Genomic DNA, 27,576 nt, shown 5'->3' on the forward strand with positions numbered 1-27,576 from the left:
GTCATGGAGCTGGCGACGCAGCGTTCCCTCCACTCCGCCATCTCCCGAGGCCGCCTCTGCAGAAACCTGGTGAGCCTTCTGCATTTGGGGTTTACGGGTACCTTACATCTAGAGCTACTCCAGAAGTCACTTTAGACCCCCCTCACATCACCGTATTGGTGCACTGCTGTGCCTGCCTGGCAGTCGTGATCCACAACAAACACATAAAGATTGTTGCTCGGAGAAATTGGTAATTGAGGTTTAGGTGCCCATCGCTGTGTCACTGCAATAGCTGTCCAGTGTCTGTATTCTAGGAAAACGGGGCTTGTGGATTGCCCCCCTGGAGAAACTGGCTTTGATAGAGACAGAGGAGCGGTAGTGAGGATCCAATTCAGTCAGTGTCAGGTCTTCCTTTTCTTATTAGTGGGTGTGGTTACAAGCTTGAGTCTATAATGCATGTGTCTGTCATAATGGATGCACAAACTCAGTTCAGTAGCACCATTCAAGGCCCAGTACATTGACGTTCTGTCTGCTATTTTGCACAAGAGTTAGGATTTTGGCAGTTTTTGACTGCAGCTTGTCTGCAGGCCATACCTTGCCTCTTGGCAGGAAATGCGGGGAATATGAATAACAATATACATCATTTCGCAGGAGGCAATTCTGCTGTGTGGCATGGACGTTGCTGCCGGGATGGGGTACTTACACCATTTGGAAATCGTGCATGCAGACCTCAAACCCGCCAACATCTTACTGATGAGCGCCCCTAAAACCCCTGAAGACCCAAGGGGTTTCATCTGCAAGGTGATTTAGCTCGCTAATTGAAGAACACTTACAACCCAAATACCAGAAAACGCCACTGTACCACTGTTTAGGGTCCAGCCAATTTTAATGTCATGATTGTCATGATTGTGGCAGCCTTCAACTGCAGCTTGTCTGCAGGCGCACCTTGCTTTTTGTTGGAAAGAGCATGCATTAACAAGAGTAAAATTAGCAAAACCATTTGAGAAGACTTGCTTCAGAAAAACTAATGTCTTGATGAAATATTCTGGTGTTCGAAACATGGACTGTGTTAGAGATATGAGCCACACCAGGTTGATGGTGGGGCACTCATGAGTATGCTGCTGACTACGCATGACTACGTATGACTATGCATGACTATACTGCCACGGAAAACACCTTCCCTGAGATGTCCCTTGTCCTATCTCATGCCAAAGCAGAAATGTCAATTTCCCTGATGTTGGCATCAGTGTCTCTTTTGAGGATTCTAGCTGGAAGCCAATGTGGATACAACTTTATCCTAGGTTCAATTTTCTGAAGTCACGAAAGTGACTACGAATTAGAATATTTCTTTTGAAATGGGTGTTTTTGGGCGCATTTTTGCTGAAAAGGAATTATTTGTGCCTTCTTTCGGTGGTGGGTGAATTTTTTAGGAACCAACCGGTAGCTTTTAAGTGGGACACCCACAGGTACTTCAGGCGCCACAGAAACGCCACATTTTATTGTTAAGAGCCACATTGGATTCGGTAAGACATCAAAAGAAACCTTGCACGCATGCGCAGATCGCCGATTTTGGGATGGCTCGGTTGCTGGCAACTGGAACTACCCACACTGTCACCGACAGCCTCGGTGAGATATTCTTCTCCGTGAGAATTCTTCTCCTAACTATTTTCCTGCAGTCAAATAATTGTACTGATAATGATAAATTGTCCTTCAGTTGAACCCAAAGGGCGGCCATTAGTGAACATAAGAGGGAAAGATGCACTGCCTGCATGCCAGCCGCCCTGATCTGCAGCTGTGCATATGACAGCCTTTATCACAGCACATGTATTTCTTTTACCTGCCACCATTCTATAGCCGCTTTTCACTGGGTCCCTGTTGTAGCTCACACTGCCCTCTAAACCAGAAATTCAAGGTCATTTCATTGCACTGACTAAGCTCTGCTGACTCACCCATGCCTACCGTGCTGACTCATTCAAGCAGACTGTGCTCACCCAAATCATGCTGACACCGCGGCGACTCACGCGTACTGACTCACCTATGCATGTGCTGGGTCCACCCATGCTGACTCACCCTTGCATGTGCTGATGCACCCATGCTGACTCATCTATCCAGGCTCGCTGGCGTACGTGGCTCCGGAGGTGCTCCAGAGGGGCGAGGTGACTAAGGCCGCTGACGTGTACAGCTTTGCAATGCTGCTGCTGGAGATGTGGGGCAGCAGCGAGTCATATGCCGCAAATAATCACCAGGGGGTGAGCCATCCTGCAGATCCACCCAGAATGTGGATTTGTGAAGCAGTGGATAATAATGCTGCATTCTCACCTCATCTTACCATGGTCATTGTCCAAGCACTTGCCCCAGATTGCAAGCATGGCTCTCTTCCGGAGCACAGCGCCGCTTAATACTACTGAACATCAAGTGCCGTGGCTCGGGAGGCTGTTTGAAAATGGTGAGGTTTAGGTGGGCCTTGCATCAACCAACAACAACGGGCAGATTGGCAGCCTTCAGCTGCAGCTTGTTTGACAGGATGTACCTTGCCTTTGACAGAACAAGCGTTTGGTAATGACAATGACACTTTGAAATATAGAGGCTTGTCTGGGTGTCCAAATCGGGCTGATTCACGCCAAAAAATCCACATTCACAGCTGGGGTGGTTAGAGCAAGCCGGAAATGCCCACTGTGTATAACAAACAAGGCTGACAAGTGCCGGCTTATGTGCGCAGGTGCTGTACAGCTCTTTCTGCGGCGGCCGGCCGCGGGTCCCGGAGGACGCCCCGGCCGAGTACCGGCAGCTTCTGCACGACTGCTGGGCCGAAAGACCGGCGCAGCGGCCGACTTTTGAAGCTGCGCATGCAAATCTTACTTTGATGCTAGCCGCTGCGCGAGCCTAGACAAGCTTGAGCATGCAAAGGGGCTCTGTGAAACACGGGCGGCTTCTGCATGAATGCTGGGCTGAAGAACCGGAGCAGCGGCCGACGTTTGAAGCCGCGCATGCCAATCTTATTTTGATGCCGCGCGAGCCTAGACCCGCTCATTCATGCAGGGAGGCTATGTAGAGTACTGGCGGCTTGTGCATGAATGCTGGGCTGAAGAAACGGCGCAGTAGCCGACAATTGAAGCCGCGCATGCCAATCTTGAGTTTGATGCTTGCAGCACCAGCAAGCTCGGCTGCCGTGCATTGCGAGATCTGCGGACTTTCTCGGTGCGCGCATTTGTTGCCCCCAAGTCTTTGCATGAGTCATTGGTGAGTCAAGTGGCGAGGAGGTTTCATCGGCTGCGGCTCGGCCAATTAGTCATCTGCGCTGGTGCACGCGCATGTGGAGCAATACAGGGGAAAGGAACAACGGTGCTTCACATGGGCAGTGCATAGCAGGCTGTCATCATACATGATTAATTGCAAAACCCTGAGCTATTGAGGGTTGCGGCAGGGTTTTGAGGGTGACTATAAGGATCAATTCCCCTGGACAGTCAATTGTTTGGCTTGGATTCGTCCGATTTTGCACACACTGGCTGCATGCTGCTCCTGATGCAGCAAAGAGTGCAGCAATCCTCACAGGGGCGTTGATTAATCAGAGGTGCATCAGCTGAGGAAAGAGGGAGGATGTGTCTGCAGAAGAGTGTAGGCTTGTTCAAAGTGCTGCTTTAAATCACCATCAGATGCTCTAATCACCGTCAGATACCCCTGGGGTAGCGCAGGGTATTGCGCTGAGGTCATCGATTTGATTTCGAATACGCTATTCGGGCCTGCCGTGAGTGCACAGGCAGGCCTGGTACTCTTTCAGATCAACATTGAAGGCTCAATGCATTTGATGACTGCACACTATAAAAAGTGCTGCAGGATAGTTTCAGTCTGGGGTACTGATGACACCACAAGATCAGACAGGGTGCTGCTAGCCGCCATGCGAGCCTAGACCCGCTCATACATGCAAGGAGGCTATGTAGAACTCTTGCGGCTTGTGCATGAATGCTGGGCTGAAGAACCGGCGCAGGGGCCGGCATCTGAAGCCGCGCATGCCAATCTTATTTTGATGCTAGCCGCCGCGCGAGCCTAGACCCGTTTATACATGCAAGGAGGCTTGGTGAAACACAAGCGGCTTCTGCATGAATAGTTTTTGGGCAATTTTGGCGCAGCGGCCGACATTTGAAGCCGCGCTTGCCAATCTTACTTTGATGCTAGCCGCCGTGCGAGCCTAGACCCGCTCATACATGCAAGGAGGCTATGTGAAGCTCAAGCGGCTTCTTTATGAATGCTGGGCATTTTTTGGCGCAGCGGCCGACATTTGAAGCCATGCATGCCAATCTTACTTTGATGCTAGCCGCCGCGCGAGCCTAGACCCGCTCATACATGCAAGGAGGCTATGTGAAGCTCAAGCGGCTTCTTTATGAATGCTGGGCATTTTTTGGCGCAGCGGCCGACACTTGAAGCCATGCATGCCAATCTTACTTTGATGCTAGCCGCTGCGCGAGCCTAGACCCGTTCATACATGCAAGGAGGCTCTGTGGAACACAAGCGGCTTCTGCATGAATAAATTTTGGGCATTTTTGGCGCGGCGGCCGACATTTGAAGCCGCGCTTGCCAATCTTACTTTGATGCTAGCCGCCGTGCGAGCCTAGACCCGCTCATACATGCAGGGAGGCTATGTAGAGTACTGGCGGCTTGTGCATGAATGCTGGGTTGAAGATTCGGCGCAGGGGCCGGCTTATGAAGCCGCGCATGCGCAGCTGAGCTCACTGCTGGCCGCCGCATGCTAGTGAATTGGCCAGATCAGACTCTGCACATGTGCATGCAGCAACGCGCGTTGCCAGATCAGGCACCGCAGAAAGTACGGCCAGATGAGGCAATGTGCATGCGCTTGCAGATCAGCCAAAGCAGAGACTGGCCAGAAAGGGTGATGTGGATGCCCAGACTAGCCCTCTCTTGGCTATCTTGATTCCTGAAACGTTGAATGGGAAATAATAATGTTATGTACAGCATTCTGAATAACTTGTGAGTTCTCCAGGAGAACTTCTCCTGCCCTCTGGTATGAAATTACCAATGTTGTGCATGGGATTTGCCAAAAAGAATAGCTATGCATATGGAATGCGGTCTCAATGGTGACCATTGAATGGTAAATTCTGCAAATCTCCTTGGCGGACATTGTCTGCCTAGAGTTTAGATGTGCATCACAAACATGGCAATACTGATTTCATCCCTTTCAAAGACAGACCGAACCAGTTAGCTGATGTCATCCTTGCAGATCAGTACAGAACGCCAGACAAGCAACCTATCACAAGATTCACACAGCAGGACGAACTGAGCTTCAATCCACTGAGAGGCATGTTCACAGCCCCATAATTGACCTGAAAAAAGGTCCAAAAGGAGCCAGCAGCTGATGCGCAGCTGCCTTGGCTGGATGATACAAGAGAGAAACTCCAAGCACAACTAAAAGACCAAGCGTCTGCACTACTCTGAAATTGGAGTCAGCATACCTGTCAATAACCAAAATAGAGCATGTGCAAAGAGCCCCTAATGCCACGGTCAACCTTTGTGAGCTTGCTGAAATGTGATCAGCGCTGATAATTTCCCTGAAAGGAGATCCTATCACAGATGAAACACCATTACGAATACTCGCATGCAAACGCTGTGGCAACAGAAACTTGGCACACACATTGGCGCTTAATTGTCCGGTCACAACTGCTAGTGTGAAATACACCCAGTGAGGCCGCAGAATGCATTGATACTTTTATCAGCAAATGCATATTTGGGCCGCGGGCGAATTTGTCAGCAAGTTGAGGGGAGGACATCTGCCAAGCTCATCTCAAAAGACACCTCCATAAATTGGTAGCGCGCCAAAATCGGCGCATCAATACCAATAAAATATTTTGGAGCACACCTTTTCGTGCACACCGTTGCTACACGTAGCAAAGAAACAACGAGGCTCTGTCTCATCAAACTACTCATCTGTACACAAGAAGTAGGTTTTCAAGCAAAAAGAGGCCCCTAAACCCCTCGAAGCACATTTTCTGCGTGATAATCTCCCCGGCGGCGCAGAAAAGGGGCTGCGAGGAAGGCCTGGTGCAAAGAATCAGTAACGGAGGTGGGTACAAACTATTGATGTGCCTAGAACAACGCTCTTTGCATTTTGACAGGTCCTTTGACAACATGTGGGCAAAATGTGCATCTATTGCTTCAGCCCCAAGCCTCTGAGTAGGCTGTGGGCAACTCTCCCGATGTTTGGTCACCCTTCCCCCAAGGGTCGGGAAAACCCCTCGTCTGCAATCAACAATGACAGGACAGTTTACTCCCATACTTGCAGCACCCTGTCTGATCTTGTGGTGTCATCAGGACCCCAGATTCACAACATCCTGCATCACCTTTTATAGTGTGCAGTCATCAACTGGATTGAGCCTTGAATGCTGATCTGAGCCCCAGGCCTGCCTGTGCACTCACGGCAGGCACGGATATCTTATTCGGAATCAAATCGATGGCCTCAGCGCAAAACCCTGCGCTACCCCCGGGGTATCTGATGGTGATTAAAGCAGCTGCTCCTGTAGGGTTTAACAAGCCTGCACTCTTCTGCAAAAAAGTTCCTCAAGCGAATGCACTTCTGATGAAGCAATGCCCCTGTGAGGTCAATTGCTGCACTCTTTGCTGCATCAGGAGCAGCATGCAGCCGGTGTGTGCAAAATATCGGACGAACCCAAGCCAAACAATTGACCTTTCAGGAGAATTGATCCTTATGATCACCCTCAAAACCCTGCCGCAACCCTCAATAGCTTCAGGGTTTTGCAAAAATCATGTTGCCCATGTGAGGCCCCGTTGTTTATTTCCCCTGCTTTGCTCCACATGCGCATGCACCAGCGCAGATGACTAATTGGCCGAGCCGCGGCCGATGAAACCTCCTCGCCACTTGACTTACCGACGACTCATGCAGAGACTCGGGGGCAACGAATGCGCGCGCCAAGAAAGTCCGCAGGTCTCGCAATGCACGGCAGCCAAGCTCGCTGGTACCGCTGATGACTCATTTGGTGACTCATCGGTGACTCACCGCCCCCAGGAGGCCCCTTACCGCACAGTAACTCCCCGTCTCAATGCCCAAGGGCGCTGAGTCAGAGGTGAATCAACGGTGACTAAGGGCATGACAACGCCCGGAAGTTTTTGAGGTCCATGGAGTCGGTCGCCTGGAGCTTCCCGAGATGATTCCCGAGCCGCCGCTCGAGTTCTTTGAAGGTTGGCCGCTGCTGAGGATCTGCCTCCATGCACTCGTGGCACAGCCTGGAGGAGCAGGCAATAATATCTCAGAATCAAGAAATATCATAAATATTGATCTTGACTTGATCTTAGCTATTCCTGCCAGAGGCAAGGTGCGTCTCCAGGTAGGCGGCGGAGACGGTTGTCTCCAAAATGATTATCATGCGCTATTCCTGCCATAGGGAAGGTGTGTGCGTAGGCAGGCTGCAACTACAGGTTGTCACGTGTCTGACCCCTTAATGGAATCGTCAGTTCCAAGCAGGACCCAATTGTGGAAGCGACGCGCTTGGCTCTCTTCTGAACATGAAAGATGCCCTCTGCCGATATTTGCCAAATCGCCCGAGGGGCGCAACTTCGGCCAGGAATATTTTAACCTTAAATTTCCCAGAAAAAATCAAATAGGAGGCTCACTTGGCAATCTCCGTGGGAACCCAGTTGGGGAAGGCCAGCTGCTTGTGCTGGCAGGCCACAGCGAGCATGACTTGTGGCGGAGTCAGTCCTTCCCAGGCCCTCACTCCACATACAATCTCCCACACCAGCACCCCGAACGCATACACATCAGCCGCCTGCGCGCACAGCAATTGGAATGTCAAGAGGCCACATTCTCTCCGATGCTAGTTTGTAAATTTTTTGCCGAATGCTGCGACAGCTGTCGCGGCGAGCGCAACATGCATTCAATGCAGGCTTTTGCCATCCCTACAGCTTGGCCCCGACTGGTGGGGGCTCGTGTATATACTGAGCATCATCATGGGCACGGATGGATGCAACATAATGCAATATGCAATACATAATATGCAATATAGTGTCAACGGACTTTATAGGGAGAGGGCGGGGGAAGGGATGGGGTGGGGGGGGGGGGGGGGGGGTAGTACTTCACAGGTGGCAACATACAAACTATTAGTAAATGTCGGTACTAATATATTGCAAAATGGTGAGTCACCTTGCTGACAATGCCATCGCTCAGAACTTCGGGCGGCATGTAGTTGACGGTGCCGGTGGTCTTTGTCTCGATGCGGCTCTGGATGTCCATGTTTCTCGACAGGCCAAAGTCCGAAATCTTCACGCTGAAGCCGTGGGGCGAATCCGGTGAGGACGCCAGCAGCACGTTGCCTGCACGCAACGAATTCTTTCAATTTCGCAGCCAAAGTCAAAGTCAAACCCTGAACCTTGAAGGACTGCTTTGCTGGTCAGGTGCAAGGCTGCCTTTTATTTGATGACATTATACTGCAGGACTCCTCGGCAGCAACCTGATATCCTCGAAACTCTCTTTTTGGCGTAGCACTGCACGCAAGCTCTGCAAGGCTCATGATAGTTCTGAACTCATGTCGGAACTCATGCTGCGCTCATCAGCACAGGTGGCGGGTGCACAGGCCGAAGCAATCAAGCGGGGCTTTTGGGCTTTCGAACTTTTAGTGTCAGAAAACCAGTGAGCTCGTATTAGAGCTTCCCTGTGGGCCAGCTCAGAAGAGGTGAGGTGAGATTAAGTGAGCCGGGTGACTCATAGGACGATAATTCACCGTACACAAGGCCTGGGAATGCACCAGTTCGAACTGGAGCTGCTAAGTGAATCCATAAGCGCTGAGGTAGGAAATCGGTATTCCCTGCTCCCCCATGTGCGCTCGCATGAGCTTACATGATATCAGGTGATTTGATGACTCACCAGATGACAAATCGCCGTGCACAAGGCCCTGAGAGTGCAGGAATGAGAGGCCGGCCGTCATCTCATGCGCCGTCACAAGCACCATGCGCATATTCGCCGGTCCCTTGGAGCAGGACCTGAACCAGGTCTTGTTTATAGCGTCCTGCAGGGCACAGCGCAGACCTGCTCAGCTCCTCGGAAGCAAGCGCCTGCCAGAGATCCCGCACGGTAAGTCCGCACGCTTTTCCTGTCAGGAGGCAAGCTGCGTCTGCGGACAAGCTGCCAGAAACGGATGCCACAGGGACCACCCCTAAATTCCATTTCTTGTCTTCGTCCAGAGTTTTAGGACAAAACTCAACACCCTTATTGGACTCGCCAGATGCATGCAAGACCAAAACAACCGTGAGCACCGTGCTCAGTAATTGCGTTGCCCCCGCAGTACAGATAGAATAGGTATGGAGATTTTTCGATAAGTGCTCCCAACTAATCCCAGCCGCTGCTTTCCTCTTGTGGTGTGGGCCATTCACCGCCCATAAACTTGCCCGTTGGATTTGGGTCTGCACTAGGCACTGTTCTGCAATAGCCGGACATCGTTCTCCAAGCATTTCCACAAGCCAATAACTCTAGTTCAAATTCACATTGTGCATTCAAATTCGAAAGGGCGATGACTCACCATGAGAGAGCCCATGTCGCAATACTCCAGCAGCAGCCATGTCTCCTCCAGCAGACGGTCGCTGTTCGCCCGCTCTATCGCGGTCGCCTACAAATAAGATTATTATCTATCAACTTCTGACTTGGATCAAGCTTCAAAATAAGCTGATCTGGATGCCAATGAATGACTGGACAGAGCTCCCATGGAATATTTTCTGCAAATCTGCAATGTGACCATTTTCTGGTGGGCTGAATGACAGCTGGCATGCAGTCCAGTCAGCCACCTGCTTAGTCAAGCGAGCCACAGAAGCCGCTCCAAAAAGGACGCCCCCAGGAAAATTTACACGAATGTTTGATTTTTGTCAAATACGTCCAGGCCAAAAGGCAAGCAGTCTGGCACTATTCAAAGGAACTGAACGCCACAAAACGCCTGCTCTTTGTTACTGTTGTTAGGGTTCTTACACTATTACATGCTTTTCCTGCAAGAGGCAAGGTGCGTCCTGCAGACAAAGCTGCAGTCAAAGGCTACATGCTATCCCTTATTGGACTCGCCAGATCCAAGCAAGACCCTATCAACCGTGGGCATGGTGCTCGGAATTTAAACCGCCCCTCGCAAGCCGGGGCCCTGTTGTTTGCATGTCGCAAAACACATCCGTCTGACTTCGAGGTACTAACACAAGCCCTGCAGGGGACAATGTGCCCACCACACAAGAGGCAGTGAGGGGAAAATCTATTCCAAATTCGAATTTGAATTTAAGATGACGCTCAAGCAATGTACCTGCAGCGCCGCTGTGACTGATGCTGATGACTGGTCATCCTCCCCGCCCAGGGAGGGCTCCTAAACCCTACCCCCTAGATTACTTTAAGATGCCCTGATCGTTCAATGGGCGCCAAGGGGAGGGAGAAACAAAAGATTCCGTATTATCAAAACTCAAAACGATGCTCAAGCATCGTACCTGAAGCGCCGCTCTGACCGCTGCCGATGGCTGGTCCCCCCTGCCTAGGGAGGGGGCCCGCAGGGGTCCCCCCGGATCCCGCTGCGCCTTGGCCGTCTCCAGCGTGCGCACCTGTGCGCCAGTAAGAGGGCTTTTTTAGGCAAATTTCCCTTTGTTAGGAGGGGTAAAAAGGGGGGTTTTGGGGGGTTTAAAAGGCCTTCGCACGGACTCCTGAGATCACCGCGCAGCAACAGCGACCAGGAATTCTTTGCACTGTACAATAATAAGAAGAACACGCTCTGCTTGCAACATGAGTTCTTGAAGTGTTCCTCAAGGGCACAACTCAATGAGAGCGATTCTGCCAGACACCCATAAACATAAACCCTATCTCAGGGATTTCAGGGGTAAGGGTGAGAGGTTGCAGTGCTGGCAGGCGGCCAACCAGCAGCAGCACCAGGTCACACCCTACATTTTTTAAAGAAATCTCCCAAGACATGTTAGGGTTTTACAAGGGTCCTGTGGAACAATCAGGCGAAAACCCTACATAGAACCCCTCGCGATATTTTTCAGGGCTTCCCTAGTTATTATTATTATTATTACACGCTTTTCCTGCCGAAGGTAAGGTGCGTCTGCAGACAAGCTGCATGTAAAGGCTGCCAATTTTCCTATTCCTTGTTGGACTCGCCAGATCCAAGCAAGACCCAACCAACCACACGGTGCTCGGAATTCAAACCGCCCCCCGCGAGCCGAGGCCCTATTGTTTGCATGTCCTAAAACACATCCGTTTGACGGTGATTTACTAAAACAAGCCCTGCAGGAGACAATGTGCCCACCACACTAAAGGCAGTGAGGGAGAAATGGCACTATTCCAGGTCCGAATTTAAATATAAGATGACGCTCAGTATTTGTACCGGCCCCCGTCAGCCGGGGGTTCTATAGGTGTTATTGATGCGCACCAGGTTGCGGTGCTGCAAGCGGCCGACGAGGCTTGCTTCCATGGGGACGCCGTTCAAATCGCAGCGCAGGTTGCAGCTGTTGCAGACCTGCAGGCGCAGCTTTTTAGTGTTAGTCACACAACCGCCAGGACTGTACAAGCTTCACTCAGCCCACGACAGATGCCAGCCACACAAGACAGTACAACGCCAAGCTTGAGAGTGGAGGGGCACCAGTATTGGAAAAATGTCCAAGGGATGGACTTTTAGTGTGCATTCCTTGGATGCACAGTGAAGACGACTATGCATTTTGATAGTTGCTGCCACACTCCATGTTTCTGCCAAAGAGGGTGGATAAAGGATACCTTAACTCCCAAAATATATGCCCTATGATAATTTTGAGACCATATTCAGAAAGCTCTCCAAGCCCGATCCAATGGAGTATGACCCGGTATATTTTGAAGTCAGAAAGATTTGAAAAATATCCCGCACCATTGGGGGTGCGGGTTTTTTGAACGTGCATTATAGTGAAGTGCATTTGCTACAGAAGCACACCCCTGCCCAGGAGCATACATGACCATTGCATTGCATACATGCAGTCAATTGTGGCTGGAGGAAAGCTAGGGGACACCTATAGTAAATTGATCTTGAAACACAGGAAAACCCTTTGGCCCCGACTAAGCGACCAACAAACGGTGTATTGGGGTTATTATATTGCAAGTTGATCCCCCTACCTTGACAGCAACGACCTGTCCGCGGTAATATCCCTTGTAGACTCTCCCGAAGGCGCCAGTTCCTAATAGCTGTCCCAAGACAAGTCCAGGGAGCGGGGTCCGTTCCACGCAGGAAGTCAAGGGCGTCGTCGCCTCGACCCGTATCCCCACGAAGTAGTAATGCCGGCCCGCGTTACTAATCGAGCGCGGCTTGGTGTCGTCGGCCGCCATGTCGCGCGCGGCCGGCCTGCGCGGAGGGATGCAAATAATGTAAGAAGTTTTCTTCCTTGTCGGTTCAAGGCTAGGCTCATTCTACCCCAAACGCTGACTGTTCTTGCATGTTTGTGACTGACAGCGCATCAACTGCTACGCCAAATCTCCACAGGGAGGCAGGACGAAATTTTTCATTCGTCTGCAGAAGGTTGCTGACAAATCCACGCCGACCCTCTATATTTCTTCAGGGGTTTTTTGATTCAGGGTTAATTTTTAGAGCTTTTTTAGAGCTAATAAAATTAATGTGTCAGACGCAAGAACCAGCCCCGATCCATCGCCTAATCCACAAGGTCCCAGCACTTGGAGACATCTTTCTCTACTCTCATTTGGTCCCCTGTTCCAGACAAGCTTGCATCCGCGCACAATTTAGACAAGATTGAGTACGAAAACAAGTGATGCTTGCCGGTACCTGAAATGCGTGGGCACATATTACCCTTGAACCTTTTCAGGATGCAAACTCTCCACTCGCCCTAACCCACAAAGAAGTCGCCGTTCTCAATCAACTGAAGGTGCAGGTGAAAGCCAATTCTGGGACGCGCTGTTTTCTGCGATTTCTCCTGTCCTTTGCAGATCCTAAATACAGGATTACTAATGGTTACCGTATGCCCCTGACACATGGAAAAATGCTGTAATTACTCACCTGAAGGTGCAGGTGAAAGTCACATCCTCGGTGTCCATGGACTTGGCCCTCTTGACCGCCATCATGTTGATCAGATTGAAGCTTAAGCCCTGAGCCGCGCGAGCCGCCACCGCCATTTGTTTCTGCATAGTAGATGTACACATGAGAAAAACCATCAGGAATGACAAATCATTGATGGCATGTCGTCGTTTGGTGCAGCCATTACTACCCAATTTCAAATGCATATTTCATAAATCTGAAGCTGCTATGGGGATTAATGGAATGCCTCAAACGTGCTGCAACACTGCTGCACCAAGTCTTCAAGACATTTAACCATGACACATGATGTGGAGTTTTGCATCAGTCTTTCCGAGCAGCTGAGTCAGTATCCTGTGCCATTCTCAGTCGCAAAGCATTTGGCAATTGCATATAGCACGACGTGCACCGAGAGCACAAGGGAGTTAAGAAGCTTGAGATGTCAGGAATGGCGCCTTGTGCGCTTGTTAAATCACAGCCCCTGTCTCAAGAGGGTTTGCGGTGCAAACCCTAAAGGGAATTACTCCAATGCAGCAGGGGCTCACCATGTTGCTGCTGTTGTCAAACCCCTTGAATACGTCCCAGAAGGCCTTGTGCGTCACATTTTCCCTGTCCATGCCTGCGCGCACACTTTGAAACTAGCGCCTTGCTCTTCAACGGAGGGTCCATTAGATGGCAGAGAATATGACAGCGGATGTGTGGTTTGCCTCTTTGTACTGCAGGTGGAATGTGCACAACACCTTTTCCACCAGATGCCTGATGTTCACTCCCAAGGTTCAATTTGCAATGGTAATAACTGCTCCAGCAAAGAGAAAACGAAGAGCAGAGGACTGTGGAAAACAAAAGGAATCCAAAACCAATTGTGTTTGCCGACACCCCATGACAAGGGAGTGCAGACCAGAAATTTTCAGCTGTCCTCGCTGCAAATCTTAAAACCTACTGAGAAGTCACGAGCGCGACTGCATTGCTAAATAGCTTTCCCAGGTGATGGCCAGAGCTCTGAGACTGCCCGGAGGCACAAGAAATTCTGTGTGGGCCTTTTGGAAAAGCAGCGCTCAAATGTCTTTGGGTCCCCCGAAACCCGAAACCCTAAGATTCGAACTTGACAGCCCTGTATCTTGAAAAGTTGGAGTCAGCTCACCGGTGACTCGCACGGCTGCCTGGTTGATGCGCAGGATGCTCCAGGGCTGCAGCTCAGACACCTCCACCAGCAGGTGCGGCTCCGAGTAGCAGTCTGCCACCTGTGGCATAAAAACAGCCATAAATACAGGCAAGAGAATCACTGACAGTAGAAAAGGGTTCCGGGGAGGGGTAAATAGGATGTCGGAAGGAAGGTCGCTGCACTGAGCAGCAAGAACTTGCCCTTGGGCTGACGCTGAGTCATCCCACAAACCTGCCATGCATGCATGCCCCTGCGTAAACAAGCTTGCTGGCGAGTGACGCTGCGATTAGTAAGTCCTGCAAGGGATGCCAAGGGCATGCACGCTCATAAACATGCGTCCGTTGATTCTCACGCCCATGTATAGGGAGGGGGCTGGACAGTCCTGGACTGGTTGCTCTGACTTCCTGGCTTTCTGGCATTTGCAGAGTTGCCTGGACCTCTATGTCCTTCTCTCCTTTTCAGGGGTACTGAGGGGTTTGTACCCCAAGCATGATCTACAACTATGAGAGGTCAGCGGCACCTTTGGGGAATTTGATGTCTAAAACCAAAACCTGGCTATCGATGTCTAAAACCAAAACCTGGCAAAAGCAGGCGCTCAGAATTTGGGTTTCGCGCACCTTTGTGAGCTGCAGGATCCGCTGCTCGTGCGCGTGCTGGTAGGCGCCCCAGACCTCCCGAACCATCAGATCCGCCATGTTTTTCAGAATGGTGCTGTTTATCGCGTCCAGCTGGTAAGGCCTGCTGTGCAGCAGCACCCTACGGCAGAATACAAACGAGTGATAGCCTGCCCAGAATATCAAAAGAAGGATTATCACTAATTGCTCGCAGGAGTTTGAACATGCAGGTTTTTATGTTACTAACGGGGACTGTGAGATAGGTCATATGTCTGCAGCAGTCATGAAGAAGCCCATCAATATCAGAAGGAACAGTAGTAAAGTAAACAAACACTAAATATGAAGAGACAGCCTTCGCCTCCGCATGTTGAAGGCATGAAATTTAAAGTGCGTTGGGGAAACGTGAATCTGTCGTTAGGACGCCTGGCTTGCAACGTGCAAGGAACAGTTTTTTGAGGAATTTTTTTTGTTGAGGAAATCAGCTTTGAACCTCTACGCATGCATGCAGAATGCCTCGAATAGGCAATGCATGTCCCGTGTAACAGTTACCATTCTGCGGCAGGCTGGGCAGTAGCACCAAACATCCTTTTATTTGCCACGCAATATGATAACATATTTTATCAGAAAAGAGAATACGCGAGCACATTTTTGACGTGCCCAGTGACAAGTATGTTGGAAGAAGTCTGAGGGGAGTATGTGGAAGAAGTCTGAGGGGAGATACAAGGATAGGAGGAGAACTCACAGTGAGCCGAGGCGGTAGCCGTTAGAGGCCATGAGAGGGGCGCCCGCAAAGTACTTCACAGCTGCTCTCACTTCCTCCTCTTCCGCTAGCCTGCAGCCACATCCACCGCCGTTCATAGCATGAATCAGACTGGCACTCAATTCTTTGGCAAAACCATCCTTGCGATGCAAGCCCCCCATGAGAAAGTCCCTTGTCAACGCTAGTCCCTGTGACTAGCCAGCAGACTTATGATCACTGATTAAGGCAACGCCCCTGCCTTACGGTAAACAACCAGGAGCTGCCAGATTCCCCAGCCAACTCATTGCCGAGCAAAGTCTTGGAACCAAACGAAGGCCTTGCAGCCCTGTCGCTCAGCTGTCATATCCCAGGAATGCCTTGAAAAATGCCTTCTTTATTCCTTCCATAGATTTTCTGAAGACAGACTGTTAAGGCACACTATTGACCATCAAATTTCCACTCCGAAACCCGCCGCGGCACCGCTGCACATTGATCGATTAAAAAGATTGTGTGGTTCTTAGCTGCAGCATTACTATTGCATGACTCCTCTCGGATCTGACCCAGGGTCCTCCACGGCGGCCAGGCAGCACCGTTGTTGCTACTAACTGCATGACCCCCCTCGACATTGCCACACACCATTGACTGCCGGAATTTAAATCTTAGCTGCAGTTCTCAGGAGTAGATGACTCACCGCGGATCTGACCCGGGTTCGTCCACGACGGCGATGCCTCCGTCCGGCGGCTGCAGCGCCCGGCAGGCGGCTGCGCGCACGCCCTCAGAGAACGACACGTCCTCCTCACGCGCAAAAACCCGGTTGCCGTCTCGCAGATGCAGCAGCACCGAGTCCGTTCGGAAGACCGACCCCGACAGCCGCAGGATGCGATCTGCGTTGCAAGCATGCGCGTAAGTTTGATTTTAGGGTTGGAAGTCAAAAGTGAGGTAGATGCAGCAGCACCAAGGCGGTCCCAAAGCACCGAGGACGAGAGCCACAGGATGCGATCTGCATGCATGGATGATCTTCAATTACAACTTAAAAATCAAATTCAGCGGTGGGGAGGTGCGAAAACACCGACTCGGACAGCCACCGCACGGCGATCTGCGCCCCAATAGACGGATCAAATTTGTTGATTAGCGTGAACTTGAGCTTGAGAACAGCAGACGTGAAAACAGCAGACGAGACGCGCGAGTGCAGCAATACTGAGTCGGTGCGGAGACACCGAGTAAGAGAGCCGCAGGATACAATCTGCATTGCATGCATGCAATTTCTCATTTTTACTAGATTAATAAAGATTTGAGCTGTAGGGCAGTGCAGAGGCAGCGGCACCGAGATGGTGCGGAAAATTCGTCGCAGACATCCGCAGGATGTGATCTGCATGCATGAAGTGCAGTAAGTTGTACTGTGTGACACATGAAATCAGCAAACGTACGCATTTGGGGTTCAACCTGACCCTGAGTATAACCCCTACGAAACGGTCGCAAGTGCAAAGTGCAGCTGCCACGAGGCAGTGCGCAAGGAAAGGCGCCGGCAGTCGCAGCATTGCGATACGCACAGAAAAGACTCAAATTCGAACTTCAACTTCAACCCAGGTATCACACGGTTCAGCAGATGTGCAGCATGGGAGAATCTGGTGTTTCATGGTGTTCCCCTAGGAACTTTTTGAGCAAAATTAAAGGGTGATTGATGCATACCCAGCCCAGCTTTATTTGTCCGCTCCAGCTCGCTGACGACAAGTGCCCCGGTGCGTTGCTGCAAAGGCGCTGCCACAGAGATTGAGTGCCTGCGCAGAAATGGGATGTTTTGAGAAATTCCCAGCCGATCATACACTTGATTTATTCTGCTGGGAACGTCAGAACAAGCTTGCAACTGATTGATGTTCTGGAAGCTTGGATTCAAAAATTTCAGAGCTATGCGGCAGTGCCGGTTGCTGGACTCGCCAGGACCAAGCAAGGGCCAAGCGTGGGCACGGTGCTCAGTGCATACACCACCCCAGCCCGCAGAGGCTGACAATACAGCTATTAAACATTGCCATTTTCTCTGCACGCGTTACCAGCATGCAGATCTCACATGGACAGAGGAAAGACCTTGCAATCGACGATTCTGCTGAAAATCTCGGGTTCAAAGAATCTTGTTGGACTCTCCAGGCCCAAGCATGACCCAACTGTGGGCACGGTGCTCGATGGTAATACCGCCCCCGGCCAGCCGGGTCTTTGCCTCTTATAAATAATATATATGCAGAGGAAAGGACATGTGATGACATTTGGAGGCCCACACCTGCGGTTTGACTGGCGATCTCGCTGGAAGCAGGTGTCGTCCAGCGTGAGGCTGGCGGGCCGCACCGGCAGCTCGATTGAGTGCCGAATCTGCCGCTGCTTGTGCGCAGAGATGTGCGCCTCAAAGGGGCTTAGGGGCACGTCGTCGCTGAAGCTGACCCGCGGCTGGTAGGAGGGATCGATGTCCTCCGCCGCGGCCTCAGGGCCGGCCGCGCCGGCCGCCGCGCCGATCGGAGCGGCGGCCGGGGGTCGGCGGCCGGGGGCGCCAGGCTGGCGCTGACTACGGCGGCTCACTGCCGGGGGGCACCTGCTGCGCTGCTCGGCGGGTAGTGAGCCGGCGGAGTCGTGGTATACGGACTGAGGCAGCGGGCTGAGCTCGTCAGACTGCCTGCTGGCTGAATGCCCTGCAGCTTCCTGCTTTCTGAGCTCGGCGGAGCCGTGCTCTGCATGGCTGGCCTGGATGCTGGATCCCTTTTGCTGGACGTGGGGCTTGTTGCTTGAAGGGTCCTCCGCCTGCTGGCCACAAGTGGTCAAGGATGTGAGTCGCAAAGGACACCACAGGTGGCAGCAACGGCACAGGGACGATGCAGATGCTCTTACCCTTGCAGCATATTACTTTAAAAACTTAAAGTGGCAAAGTGGTCCAATAATATGTGTAGGGCAGAGGGCATGGCACAAACCTTACGAGGAGCACAGGAGGCCGCATCCGTGATGATCGGAAGCACTGGGAGGGTTCTGGGGCTAGAGGCACACGCTCCCATGCTGAGATTCCTCAAATCATCGGACTCTAAAGGCCCCTGCGTGCAAGGGGGGCGAAGTCAGGTCAGAAGTGCTGGGTTGCAGGTTCTGCCGGTCGCAACGCACAGCCCACAGGTGCTTCTGCAACATACCAAACGGCAGGTGCATGCTTGCTTGGGTCACTCGCCTTACAGCCTGTTTAGGTGAACTTGGTCAGCGACAAATATGCTGGAAAAGGTCACCCAGCAACGGTGTCCGCTAGGATGCCGAACGTATGAAGAAGCGGCTGCTCGGCAGGAGGCAAGGAGCAGGGCTGGATACTTGCTTCGTTTCAGGTCTATTCGTCGGTGAACCCCATCGCAGAGCTGTCACGAAGACACCAGAGGGGTGCAAGACTTGATGAATGCTGCAGACTAGAGGGATATAATGAATAAATAATGAAAGCGGGCCACAAGCTAGAAGTACGGTGTGTTTTTTCTATGAAAAGGGTGGTAATAGATTGGACGATAGAGCAGTATCCAGTGTTGGAAATTGATTGGAGCCAGATCGCTCTCTGAGCACAACTTTTCAAGTGATGGCGTGGTGCCCGAGCCAGCATCCGAGCGGAGTTGGAGTAGACAGTGGAGTGGAACAGCAGTGGAACCACACAAGACGGTGAGTGTGCAGACTTAGTGAAGTCTTTTCGGAGAAATGTGCACCTGGTGTAGAACTGAAACGGAATTAGAGGAAAAATCCACATTGTGACTCCGCGCAGTGCAGTATGATGGGAGAGATTCACCATGTTGGCAAAAGGGTGCTGTGGTGTGCTCTCAGAACTAGGGCAGCAGGCCTTTTCGGCTTTTTTTAACCGCTGACATCAGCGTGCTCGCTCGCGCTGTACGGCTGTTTCCCAGCTGCAGAGCCGGCGGCTCAAGATTCTCCCCTTCGTAAAAAAGCTTGCCGGAGTCCCGCGCAGGTGCTTAGATACCTCTCGAGCCTGCCATCAATGCAAAGTGTCACAATATCCCTCCAAGTATACCTCGCATTTGCTGAATTCACATGCCTGATGTGCACACCCCTATCAGGCATGTTCATGCCCCAATTGCACGTCTCTTTTTATCCTGAGAATGTGCCATTGGATGATACCCAGAGATTCACTGCGAGCAAGATGTGTCGGAGCATAAGGTGTGAGGTGTGATATTCCAAGCTTTCAAGCTGAAGGATGGATTTGCATGGGCAGGGGTGGGGAGTGTGGAGGAGGTTGTGGCGCTGGCAAAGGAGGCAGCCCGAACGAGAAGGCGCTAGAAGCTGACCTGACCGCCAGCGAAGCAGCCGCCGGCAGGCTGGCGGAGGCTTGCAGGTGCGCTAAGCACCCGCTCATCAACTCATGCCGTATTTCCTTCCTTGCGAAAAGTTGTCAATTATGTCATCAGAATGCCTCTGTTGCTAGCATCATGTTGACTTCCAGAATGCTGCTGGCACATGCATGCGTGCATCTCGAAAAAAGTGTTGCAATATGCGTTCTATATTTTAGAGAGTGCTCAAGCTGTTACTTGATGTCAGTTGAGCCAGCAGAGCCAAAACATAAAAAAGCACAAAATTTTATCTAAATAATTATTTCATATGGGATGCGCAGGAAGGCGCTGGGGCTGAAGGCTGGTGCGGCGGCAGTGGTGACTCGGGCGAGTCGTGCCGCTTACTAATGCTGACTCGCTGGTGGCGGAGGCCTTTGGGCTGCTAACGCTGTACGCAGACGCGGCCCAGGTTGCCAAGCAGGTTAGTTGTGCGTGCTTGCTATGAAATCTGTGAAGCCATCTCGTCACTTGGAAGCTGCTGTGGCGTGCAACACTCCATGCAATGTCAGGCTTATGAGATTGTTGCTTCTTGTGCAAGTTCCTCACCTGTTGGGATTGCCTGCCACTGAAAGCATAGGACGCGAGATTTACTTATCGGGTGTAGAGAAGCAGCTGTCATACACGAGCATACAAAGTCTTTATCTCCAAGCCTCCAGGCCTCCTCACAGCGTCCTAACAGGCCACCATGATATATATCATCAGAAGGACTGATTGCAATGGCTAATTAAGTAACAAAGTCTTGGCACAGGTGGCGGCTGCGACGATGACAGCGCAGGCGGAGGGGCGCACAGTCAGCGCGACCGGTGTGGTGCTGAGGGCAGCCAGAGTGATGACTGCTCCGACGAGGGTGCATCAGCCTTCCCTCTCAAACATATCTGGACCCTGAGGCCTCAGAGACCTCCAGCTGGGGCGCTTGTGTCTCAGCTGAGATGTAAGCCGGGCACGTATGGTCTCTGGAGTCCACAGTGACTCGAGTCCTGGAAGACAGGGGATAAGCACAAATTCAAGCTGCACCATATTGAAACCACCTCTGCTGCACACCAGTACATAGATGACCCCTATGCCCCACTGCATGTCGCAAGGACATGTATGCAACATATAGCTTTCATGCTGTCACTCTTTTCCATGTGCTCTTGGTGCTAGCACAGACCCTATTATTTGTTGTTGTAAAGATTGAGGCAGCTCATGAGCGGATGTGCATGCTTGGGTGTGTAGGAACTGATAGCCTGTTCTGACTGACCTGCCAGGTGAAAGCCAGCGGCTGGCGCTCATCACCAGGCTGCTCTGCAACTCGGCCAGCATTGACCATGATGGCATCGTCCAGGTGAATCACTTTGCAACTCACCCTTTGCTCCTCCTCAACTGTTATCCTGGGCAAATTTGCGGCTCTAAGAACATACATGAAAGCTGCCAGGCAGACTTCAAGATCACTGCAGGGCACAGCAAATGTGGACACTTGCTACTGCTACTACACGTCGTGCATTCTTACCCTGTATGGTTTCTCCCCAGGCTCTGCGGTGCATTCGTAAATTGCATTCAAGAAACATCGAGATCTAAGAAATTGCCTTGCTGCTCAGTACAATGTGTCTTGGAGAAGGCGCAGGTGATGCTGAGCGGCGGAGAGGGCAACGGCACCAGTGCTGGGGCGCTCCAGAGCGCTCACCGGGACGTACCGCACGCCGCCTCCCCTGTTTCATCCCCTCGGCCTCCCCGCTGACGTCAGCACAACCGGCGGCACAGGTGCTTCTTCTCTCGGCTCATCACCTCATTTTCAAGTCCTCAAATTCTGTCCTCGCATTGCAAACAATGCAGGCTCTCCACCAGCGCCCACGGATGCAGATAAGGCAATCGGAATCCAGCATTCTCTTAGTATTCCTGTGTTACCTGTGGCCTTTTTCGTACGAATCGCGGTTGCATGCAGCAGCAACAACTCCCCCTCTTCTGAAAGGTCCACTGCTCTTCAGGAGAGCACCCATGCTACCTTGAGTGTGACATTTCTGCCTGCCGACGCCATGGGCCTTGTGCAAAAGTCCAACCTGAGCAGCCCCAGTGCAGATTTTTGATGCTCTCTGATTGTGGCGATGCTGCTGGCTGTGACGTTACAAGTGCTTCTGACATGGGTGTCGGCACGCAATATCTTGCCACGCGTGCTGCTATGTGTGATTGTCCTTTGCAATGCTAATATCAACTTGCATGCAGCACTCTGTGAGCCAATTGCCTGAAGTGACAAGACTGGCCTTTTATAGATGGTTGCAAGAGCAGGTGCTGAGAATTCCTGCCTGCTTCCAATCAATAGCTGTGGAGCAAGGCACAGACATCTCCGAGAGTCCAGATATTCACGGCACAAATCCTAAATTGATGCCCTGAGATGCGTGTGTGATGGGGCGCAGAACACGTGCTTTGGAGAGACGGTGTGACTCTTCAGCGTGCTGCTGCCGCTCACCATGCTGGGCCGCGCAGCCTTCGTGTTCCCTTTTGCCATGCTGCACAACTGGTTCTCGCGCAAAGAGGAGCCCCCGAACTTCAATGAGATGATCATCACCTGGTCCGGCGCCCCGCTTCCTGCAGACTACATTTTCCCTTCAGACCTGTGAGCACCTTGCGGTGAACAGGAGAAACGACAGCATGCGCGGGCCCAAAGCTGATTGGTCCTGATCACCCATGAGAGCCAGTCGGTGGCATCGGCATCTTAGATTCAGTTTCATGCATTTGTTGGTCAGGTAAAGCGCCACTGAAAGGAGAGAGGGTTTGGGCAGTGGATGTGAATACATTGAAAGGAGAACTGTCGTACAGATGAACAATCTGCATGAATGGGGTGTCAGGGGTGCAAGGGTGTGTCATGCAGGTAGGCGGGGCTAATCAGGGTGGCGATGTCAGGGGCGCTGGTGTATTACTGGACCCCCAGGACAAACCAGAGTTGTGCATATGAGCGATGCGCCTCGCCATGGAGTGCTCTTTAGGAAGCTCTGCCTTTGCAAGACTGCCTTGCTGGCCATGGCAACCATGCATGCAAGTGCTGCCAGGCGCCGTGGAATCGGGCAACATTACTAGCAGTGCCTCCATAGCCTTGTTGCATGACCGTGATGCAATGACACTGTAGTATGGAGAGCCAAGGAGCAGTTTTGGGTGGAGTAGAGTTGGAGGGAGAGGCTTGGGCAGGCTTAGTAGTGATGCATGCTTCAGTACTGACTCACTTCAGCATTTTGGTGTCAAATTGAAATAGTCTGTGCTGCTATCTGCTGTCAACATTGTAACACCGCAGATGCTTACAAGACAAACAGATAATATCCCATTTTGCTTTGTATTCCCACTTGTCGCGCACAGAAGAAGCCGGTCTGTTAAGACCGAGAATCCCCGACTGACTTCTCGTCCCTGGCAGTTCCTAGCCTAAACCAGACCCGGCATCCCCTAAAATTTACCATCCTCGGGAGTACGCAGATTCAGTAGATCTTGTATTCTGTAGGACCGGGGCGTCCCTGCACTGCGCAGTACTACTGGTAGTACCGGGTATTCCCAGGATCGCCCAGCGCCAAGCGCAGTCCCGGGGTTTCCTGTGTCGAATCGCGCAAGAAATCCTCAGCGACAGGGAATTTTCTAGCAAAACGCAGTGCTATGTTCCCTGGTAAATTCTAGGTTCGAAAGCATGTCGAATGTTACTGCGTTACAAGAACAGAGACGCATGTGGCCATGGCATCATCAGGAATCATGAGTAATGACCACGATAATTTATTCAAAATTGATTCGATGATAAGTGGTTCCGGAATCGATCCATGGGTGCACACAGAACTTCTGGCTTGAAATCGGGATCTACTAAGTAGGTGGGAGGTAATTTGGTAGATACAGTATACTCTAATAAGTGTACACGCCGGCGCCGCGACGGCGCGGCGCCTGTCCTCAGGCTCCCAAACCCTCCTCCTCGGAGTCCGATGAGGATGCATCCGGCACTTCCTCCTTACCGAGTACTAGTAGTACTCAAACAGACAAGCGGCTGTCTGTTGTTGTTCAGATTGACTACACTACCTTGCCAACATCGAAGGTATCTAGGATTCAGTACCGTACTGACTTAAAGGTGCGAAAACCTAAAATTATACATTATTTTGACGATACAAGAAGAACCAGAATGATAAGAAGATGGAGGAGAAGAAGTCTTGATGAAGAAAGCAGTTCTCTCGGTACTACGACTAGATAATATTGTATTATTAATATTAATATTCTTATTATTATTATTATTCTTATTATTATTACTATTCTTATTATTATTATTATCATTATTATTATTACACGCTTTTCCCGCCAAGAGGCAATTGCAAGGTGCGTCATGCAGACAAGCTGCAGTCAAAAGCTGCCACAATCCTACCCCTTGTTGGACTCGCCAGATCCAAGCAAGACCCAATCAATCGTGGGCACGGTGCTCAGTATTTGTACCGCCCCCCGCCAGCCGGGGCCAATACTATTATAATAACGAAAACTTGGGTACCACCACTTGTGAGTCGAATTTGTGAAATGCATGCCATGCACAATTCGGCTGTGACCGTGCAATAGTGACCAATGGACCAATGGATTCGGATGGCCTCGGGCTACTAGGGAAATAATTTTTTGCTATTGGCAGTGCCCAATATATTGCCTCACTATGGCATAAAATGAATTCCTTCTAACAAATTCAAGTTGAATGATTCTAGAAGTCGCTCACATTTGGTTAAGCTTGTACATGTTTATACACTGAATTAATTGCATGATGCCACTAAATATAAGCAATGCTAGCACAGCATTGTGGCCATTGAGCGGCTTTGAGACAATAGCATTCTATGATAGAACTACTGTTACTATTATTACTTATAATTTTGAATAGTATTACCTTTGATAGATGGGTGCCACCAGTAATTAATTTGATACTTCTATGTTAGACTTCCTAGACGCCTGAGAACCTTAAAGTGCTGCAATCGCATTGCAATAGCATTGACTGATGCCGAGTCTTCAAGCCAGCTGGGAAGAGGCTCAGAAGGCCGCATATCACTGTAAATGATGATACCCGCTTGGTTGTACAATGCAGCTGTGTACGAAAATGAACTGCGGCTCATGATCAGCACGTCAGCCTCTGTCATGGCCTTCCAAGAGGCCAGCATTTCTACGTCAAGATGCAGCGCTGCTTCGTACTTTTCCGCAAGTTGAGTAAACTCTGAGGTATTTCCTTGAGAGTGAACATGAATTTCGGCAGACAGGTCAACCAATTTTGCAGCTTCTGACACCTTTTGCACAGTTTTCAGATGGTGAGACATCTCCAACCATTTATCTTTGTTGTCCCTCTGAACATCTCCTCGTCTGACATGCACATGTACACTAAGCTTTCGAGGATTGCCCCTGTCAAGGTGGAAATGTTGAATGCGCTGCTGTGGACATTCCTTGTTGCTTTGTTGCTTCAAACACAGCTCTCCCTTGAACAACTCAAGCAAACCAATGTTGGCATTCACAAAACCTGCACAACCTTCTAGGATCTCGATTTGATCTGCCGGTACATCCTCTGGCCGTAGCTCACCTTCCCCAAGGTTGACAAAATCTTCCAGGTCTTGGAAAACTCGCCAGGATGCGGACCTTAAGTGGTCCAAATTTTTCATTGGCGTATGTACATATGAAACTCCTGGAATTACCCTACTCTTGACAAGACATGTGATCCTTTCTTGCAACTGTGCCCCAAAGCCATCGGTTCTCACGACGGTCACAAATGGTTTCCCTGTGTCATGAGCGTGTACAAAATTTATGGCCACCAACTGCAGTAGCATCGCGCTGAAGCTTATCATTCCGGGCGATACAACTCAAGCAGCCACATATTCCATGATATCGCTTTGCAACACCTGCGTTATCAAGTGGTCGTACTCAAGCGATTAGCCACGACCTTCTTTGGATTCCTGCTCTACAAAGGTTTGGATATTGAGGCGCACCAGTCAGCCGAGGGCAACCCACTTGAAGGCTGTGAAACTATACTTACGGTTGCACCACTCGAATTGTACCTGCGTCCATTTGACGTCCACGGCGGTTCCAGCTTTTATACTGCATCTCCACTCCAAGTCCACTTCGCTTTCGGTCGACTTGTACCAAACCTCTGCGGACCACTGAACTAATTCTGATCCGTGTCTAAAACGCAGGTCTGCTTCTACGCAAGCACTCCAGCACCTAATTTCCACTGTTGCAGAGCACCGCACGATCTCTGGTCATGGCCACTACTATTTCTTGGGCCACTCTATTTCTGCATTACCTCTGGTGGACTACAGGCTGCATTTCCGGCCTGTGTCTTCTGTACTTCTGCTCTAAGTGGAGATCATGTCCGCTCCAGCTATAATCTGGATGCGTTGTTTGATTACTAATATTTTTGCAACTTTAGTACACGATATAAGCCCTAAATTCGGCGATCTTCAAGATCCGTTCCTTTTCGGAACCCTAAATTGCTATCCTATATAGGCTTCTTAAAGGAGAACTTCGGCAGCAGGAGAAGACCATGACGATCCCCACCTGGACTGCTTCTGCGGTCGACGCTTTAAGCAAAGTCAGGACTGAGATGGACAAAAGAAAGGCGTGAAGAAACCGCGACGGGTGCAGCGTGAAGACCGAATTGTGCTGGGTGCCGGAAAACCATCGGGAAGAAATGAAGTTCAGCAGCTACCTGAAGGCTGTGGAGGCCGACGCGCCCCCGGAATGGCGCAGGAAGTTCGTGAACTACAGGCTGCTTAAAAAGAAAGTGAAAGGGTTGAGGTGCGCGTTGCTGCGCGCTCCAGCGAACGCCTGGATCACCTTTGAAATTTGCCACCCACAATAGCTGTAGCGTCAGAAAGCTTACATTTTGCCCCAGCCATTGTACTCATTTATTCAACATTGCTGGTGAGTTGTCCTTATCACTTCTAGCATGATCTGCCAAGCTCAAGTGTTCTCAAGATCTGCCAATCTTCTTGCGTTCAATAAATGGCAATGTGTGTTGATGCTGCTCTCCAATGATTTGGTTCCAATTGCCTTCACAGCCCGGTGGACCGCTCCGTCGGGAAAACCAGCTGCCCGGACAGTGGACCTGGGGGCGACTGCGATGCTGAAAAAGACGCAGATTTCTTCGACCTGCTGTTCAACGAGGTGGTCAAAGTCAACAAGTGAGTCGACTTTGCTATCCTATGACAAAATTTCTCAGCATCAGGACTGCTACAGCCACATAGCTCTAGGGCCTGTGAAACCTTCCCCCCATCCACTAGTAGGAGGCTGTCTCGGTGTGGCCCTTACCAGGCAACGGCTGATAAGGGCCACGCCCGCTTTGTAGAAGCTTGGCATTATCCTTAGATGACTGCGGATTTTTGAAGCTCCCAGGACTGCACTGCACAGCTTCGCGGCAGAGCTGTTAGCATGAGATGTCACCTTGCGATTCATTGCTGTGAATTTGCTTGTGCTGTATATCTTGCAACGTTAATAAATATTGTGCCCAGGCACACACACAGACAGCATGGCAGCACTGCAATTCCTGCAGTCCTTGGCAGCTGCAGAATCCAAAGCACCTGCAGGTGACTCATGGTTATGTCATCGTGGCAGGGAGTTTCAGAGAGCTTCGCGGAAGGTCATCTCGCTGTCTCACACGGGGGGTGTATCGAGGGTGCATGCCTGGGCGGCAAAATTCGGCTGCCTGGCAAAACCGCAAGACCCAGAGGCCACGGTGATCCCCTGTCTCTTTGTGTAATCCACTCAA

At 51.0% G+C, this 27,576-nt stretch overlaps 5 protein-coding genes across 5 annotated transcripts; 3 read left to right on the top strand and 2 right to left on the bottom strand.

The window, feature by feature from the left end:
• Positions 1-627: 627 nt before the first annotated feature.
• COCSUDRAFT_20761 (kinase-like protein) lies at positions 628-2,866 on the top strand (the record flags this gene model as incomplete). Its single annotated transcript, XM_005642852.1, has 4 exons — positions 628-780; positions 1,539-1,605; positions 2,092-2,257; positions 2,710-2,866. Coding segments are annotated over 4 exons (543 nt in total), but the record flags the coding sequence as incomplete, so codon positions are not given.
• Positions 2,867-7,085: 4,219 nt separating this feature from the next.
• Positions 7,086-9,563, bottom strand: COCSUDRAFT_20768 (kinase-like protein; the record flags this gene model as incomplete). Its single annotated transcript, XM_005642853.1, has 5 exons — positions 7,086-7,230; positions 7,618-7,772; positions 8,147-8,316; positions 8,867-9,008; positions 9,519-9,563. Coding segments are annotated over 5 exons (657 nt in total), but the record flags the coding sequence as incomplete, so codon positions are not given.
• A 9,539-nt stretch (positions 9,564-19,102) lies between these two features.
• On the top strand, positions 19,103-22,456 carry COCSUDRAFT_60333 (hypothetical protein; the record flags this gene model as incomplete). Its single annotated transcript, XM_005642854.1, has 7 exons — positions 19,103-19,182; positions 19,748-19,867; positions 20,144-20,196; positions 20,611-20,709; positions 21,110-21,186; positions 21,485-21,602; positions 22,323-22,456. 7 exons carry the CDS (start codon positions 19,103-19,105, stop codon positions 22,454-22,456), a joined length of 681 nt encoding a protein of 226 aa, XP_005642911.1.
• A 2,301-nt stretch (positions 22,457-24,757) lies between these two features.
• On the bottom strand, positions 24,758-25,657 carry COCSUDRAFT_38653 (hypothetical protein; the record flags this gene model as incomplete). The annotated part of the gene is made up of 1 exon (XM_005642855.1): positions 24,758-25,657. The coding sequence occupies one exon, from the start codon at positions 25,655-25,657 to the stop codon at positions 24,758-24,760; it is 900 nt and encodes a 299-aa protein (XP_005642912.1).
• A 1,015-nt stretch (positions 25,658-26,672) lies between these two features.
• On the top strand, positions 26,673-27,325 carry COCSUDRAFT_34551 (hypothetical protein). Its single transcript, XM_005642856.1, has one exon. It carries the CDS (start codon positions 26,758-26,760, stop codon positions 27,154-27,156), a length of 399 nt encoding a protein of 132 aa, XP_005642913.1. The 5' UTR covers positions 26,673-26,757; the 3' UTR covers positions 27,157-27,325.
• Positions 27,326-27,576: the final 251 nt, after the last annotated feature.

The sequence above is a fragment of the Coccomyxa subellipsoidea genome (genome assembly GCF_000258705.1).
Source record: "Coccomyxa subellipsoidea C-169, whole genome shotgun sequence".
In the NCBI taxonomy this organism is placed as follows: domain Eukaryota; kingdom Viridiplantae; phylum Chlorophyta; class Trebouxiophyceae; family Coccomyxaceae; genus Coccomyxa; species Coccomyxa subellipsoidea.

Coding starts and splice junctions, on each gene's coding strand:
- COCSUDRAFT_34551 (XM_005642856.1), top strand. CDS start 26,758: ATGATCTGCCAAGCTCAAGTGTTCTCAAGATCTGCCAATCTTCTTGCG.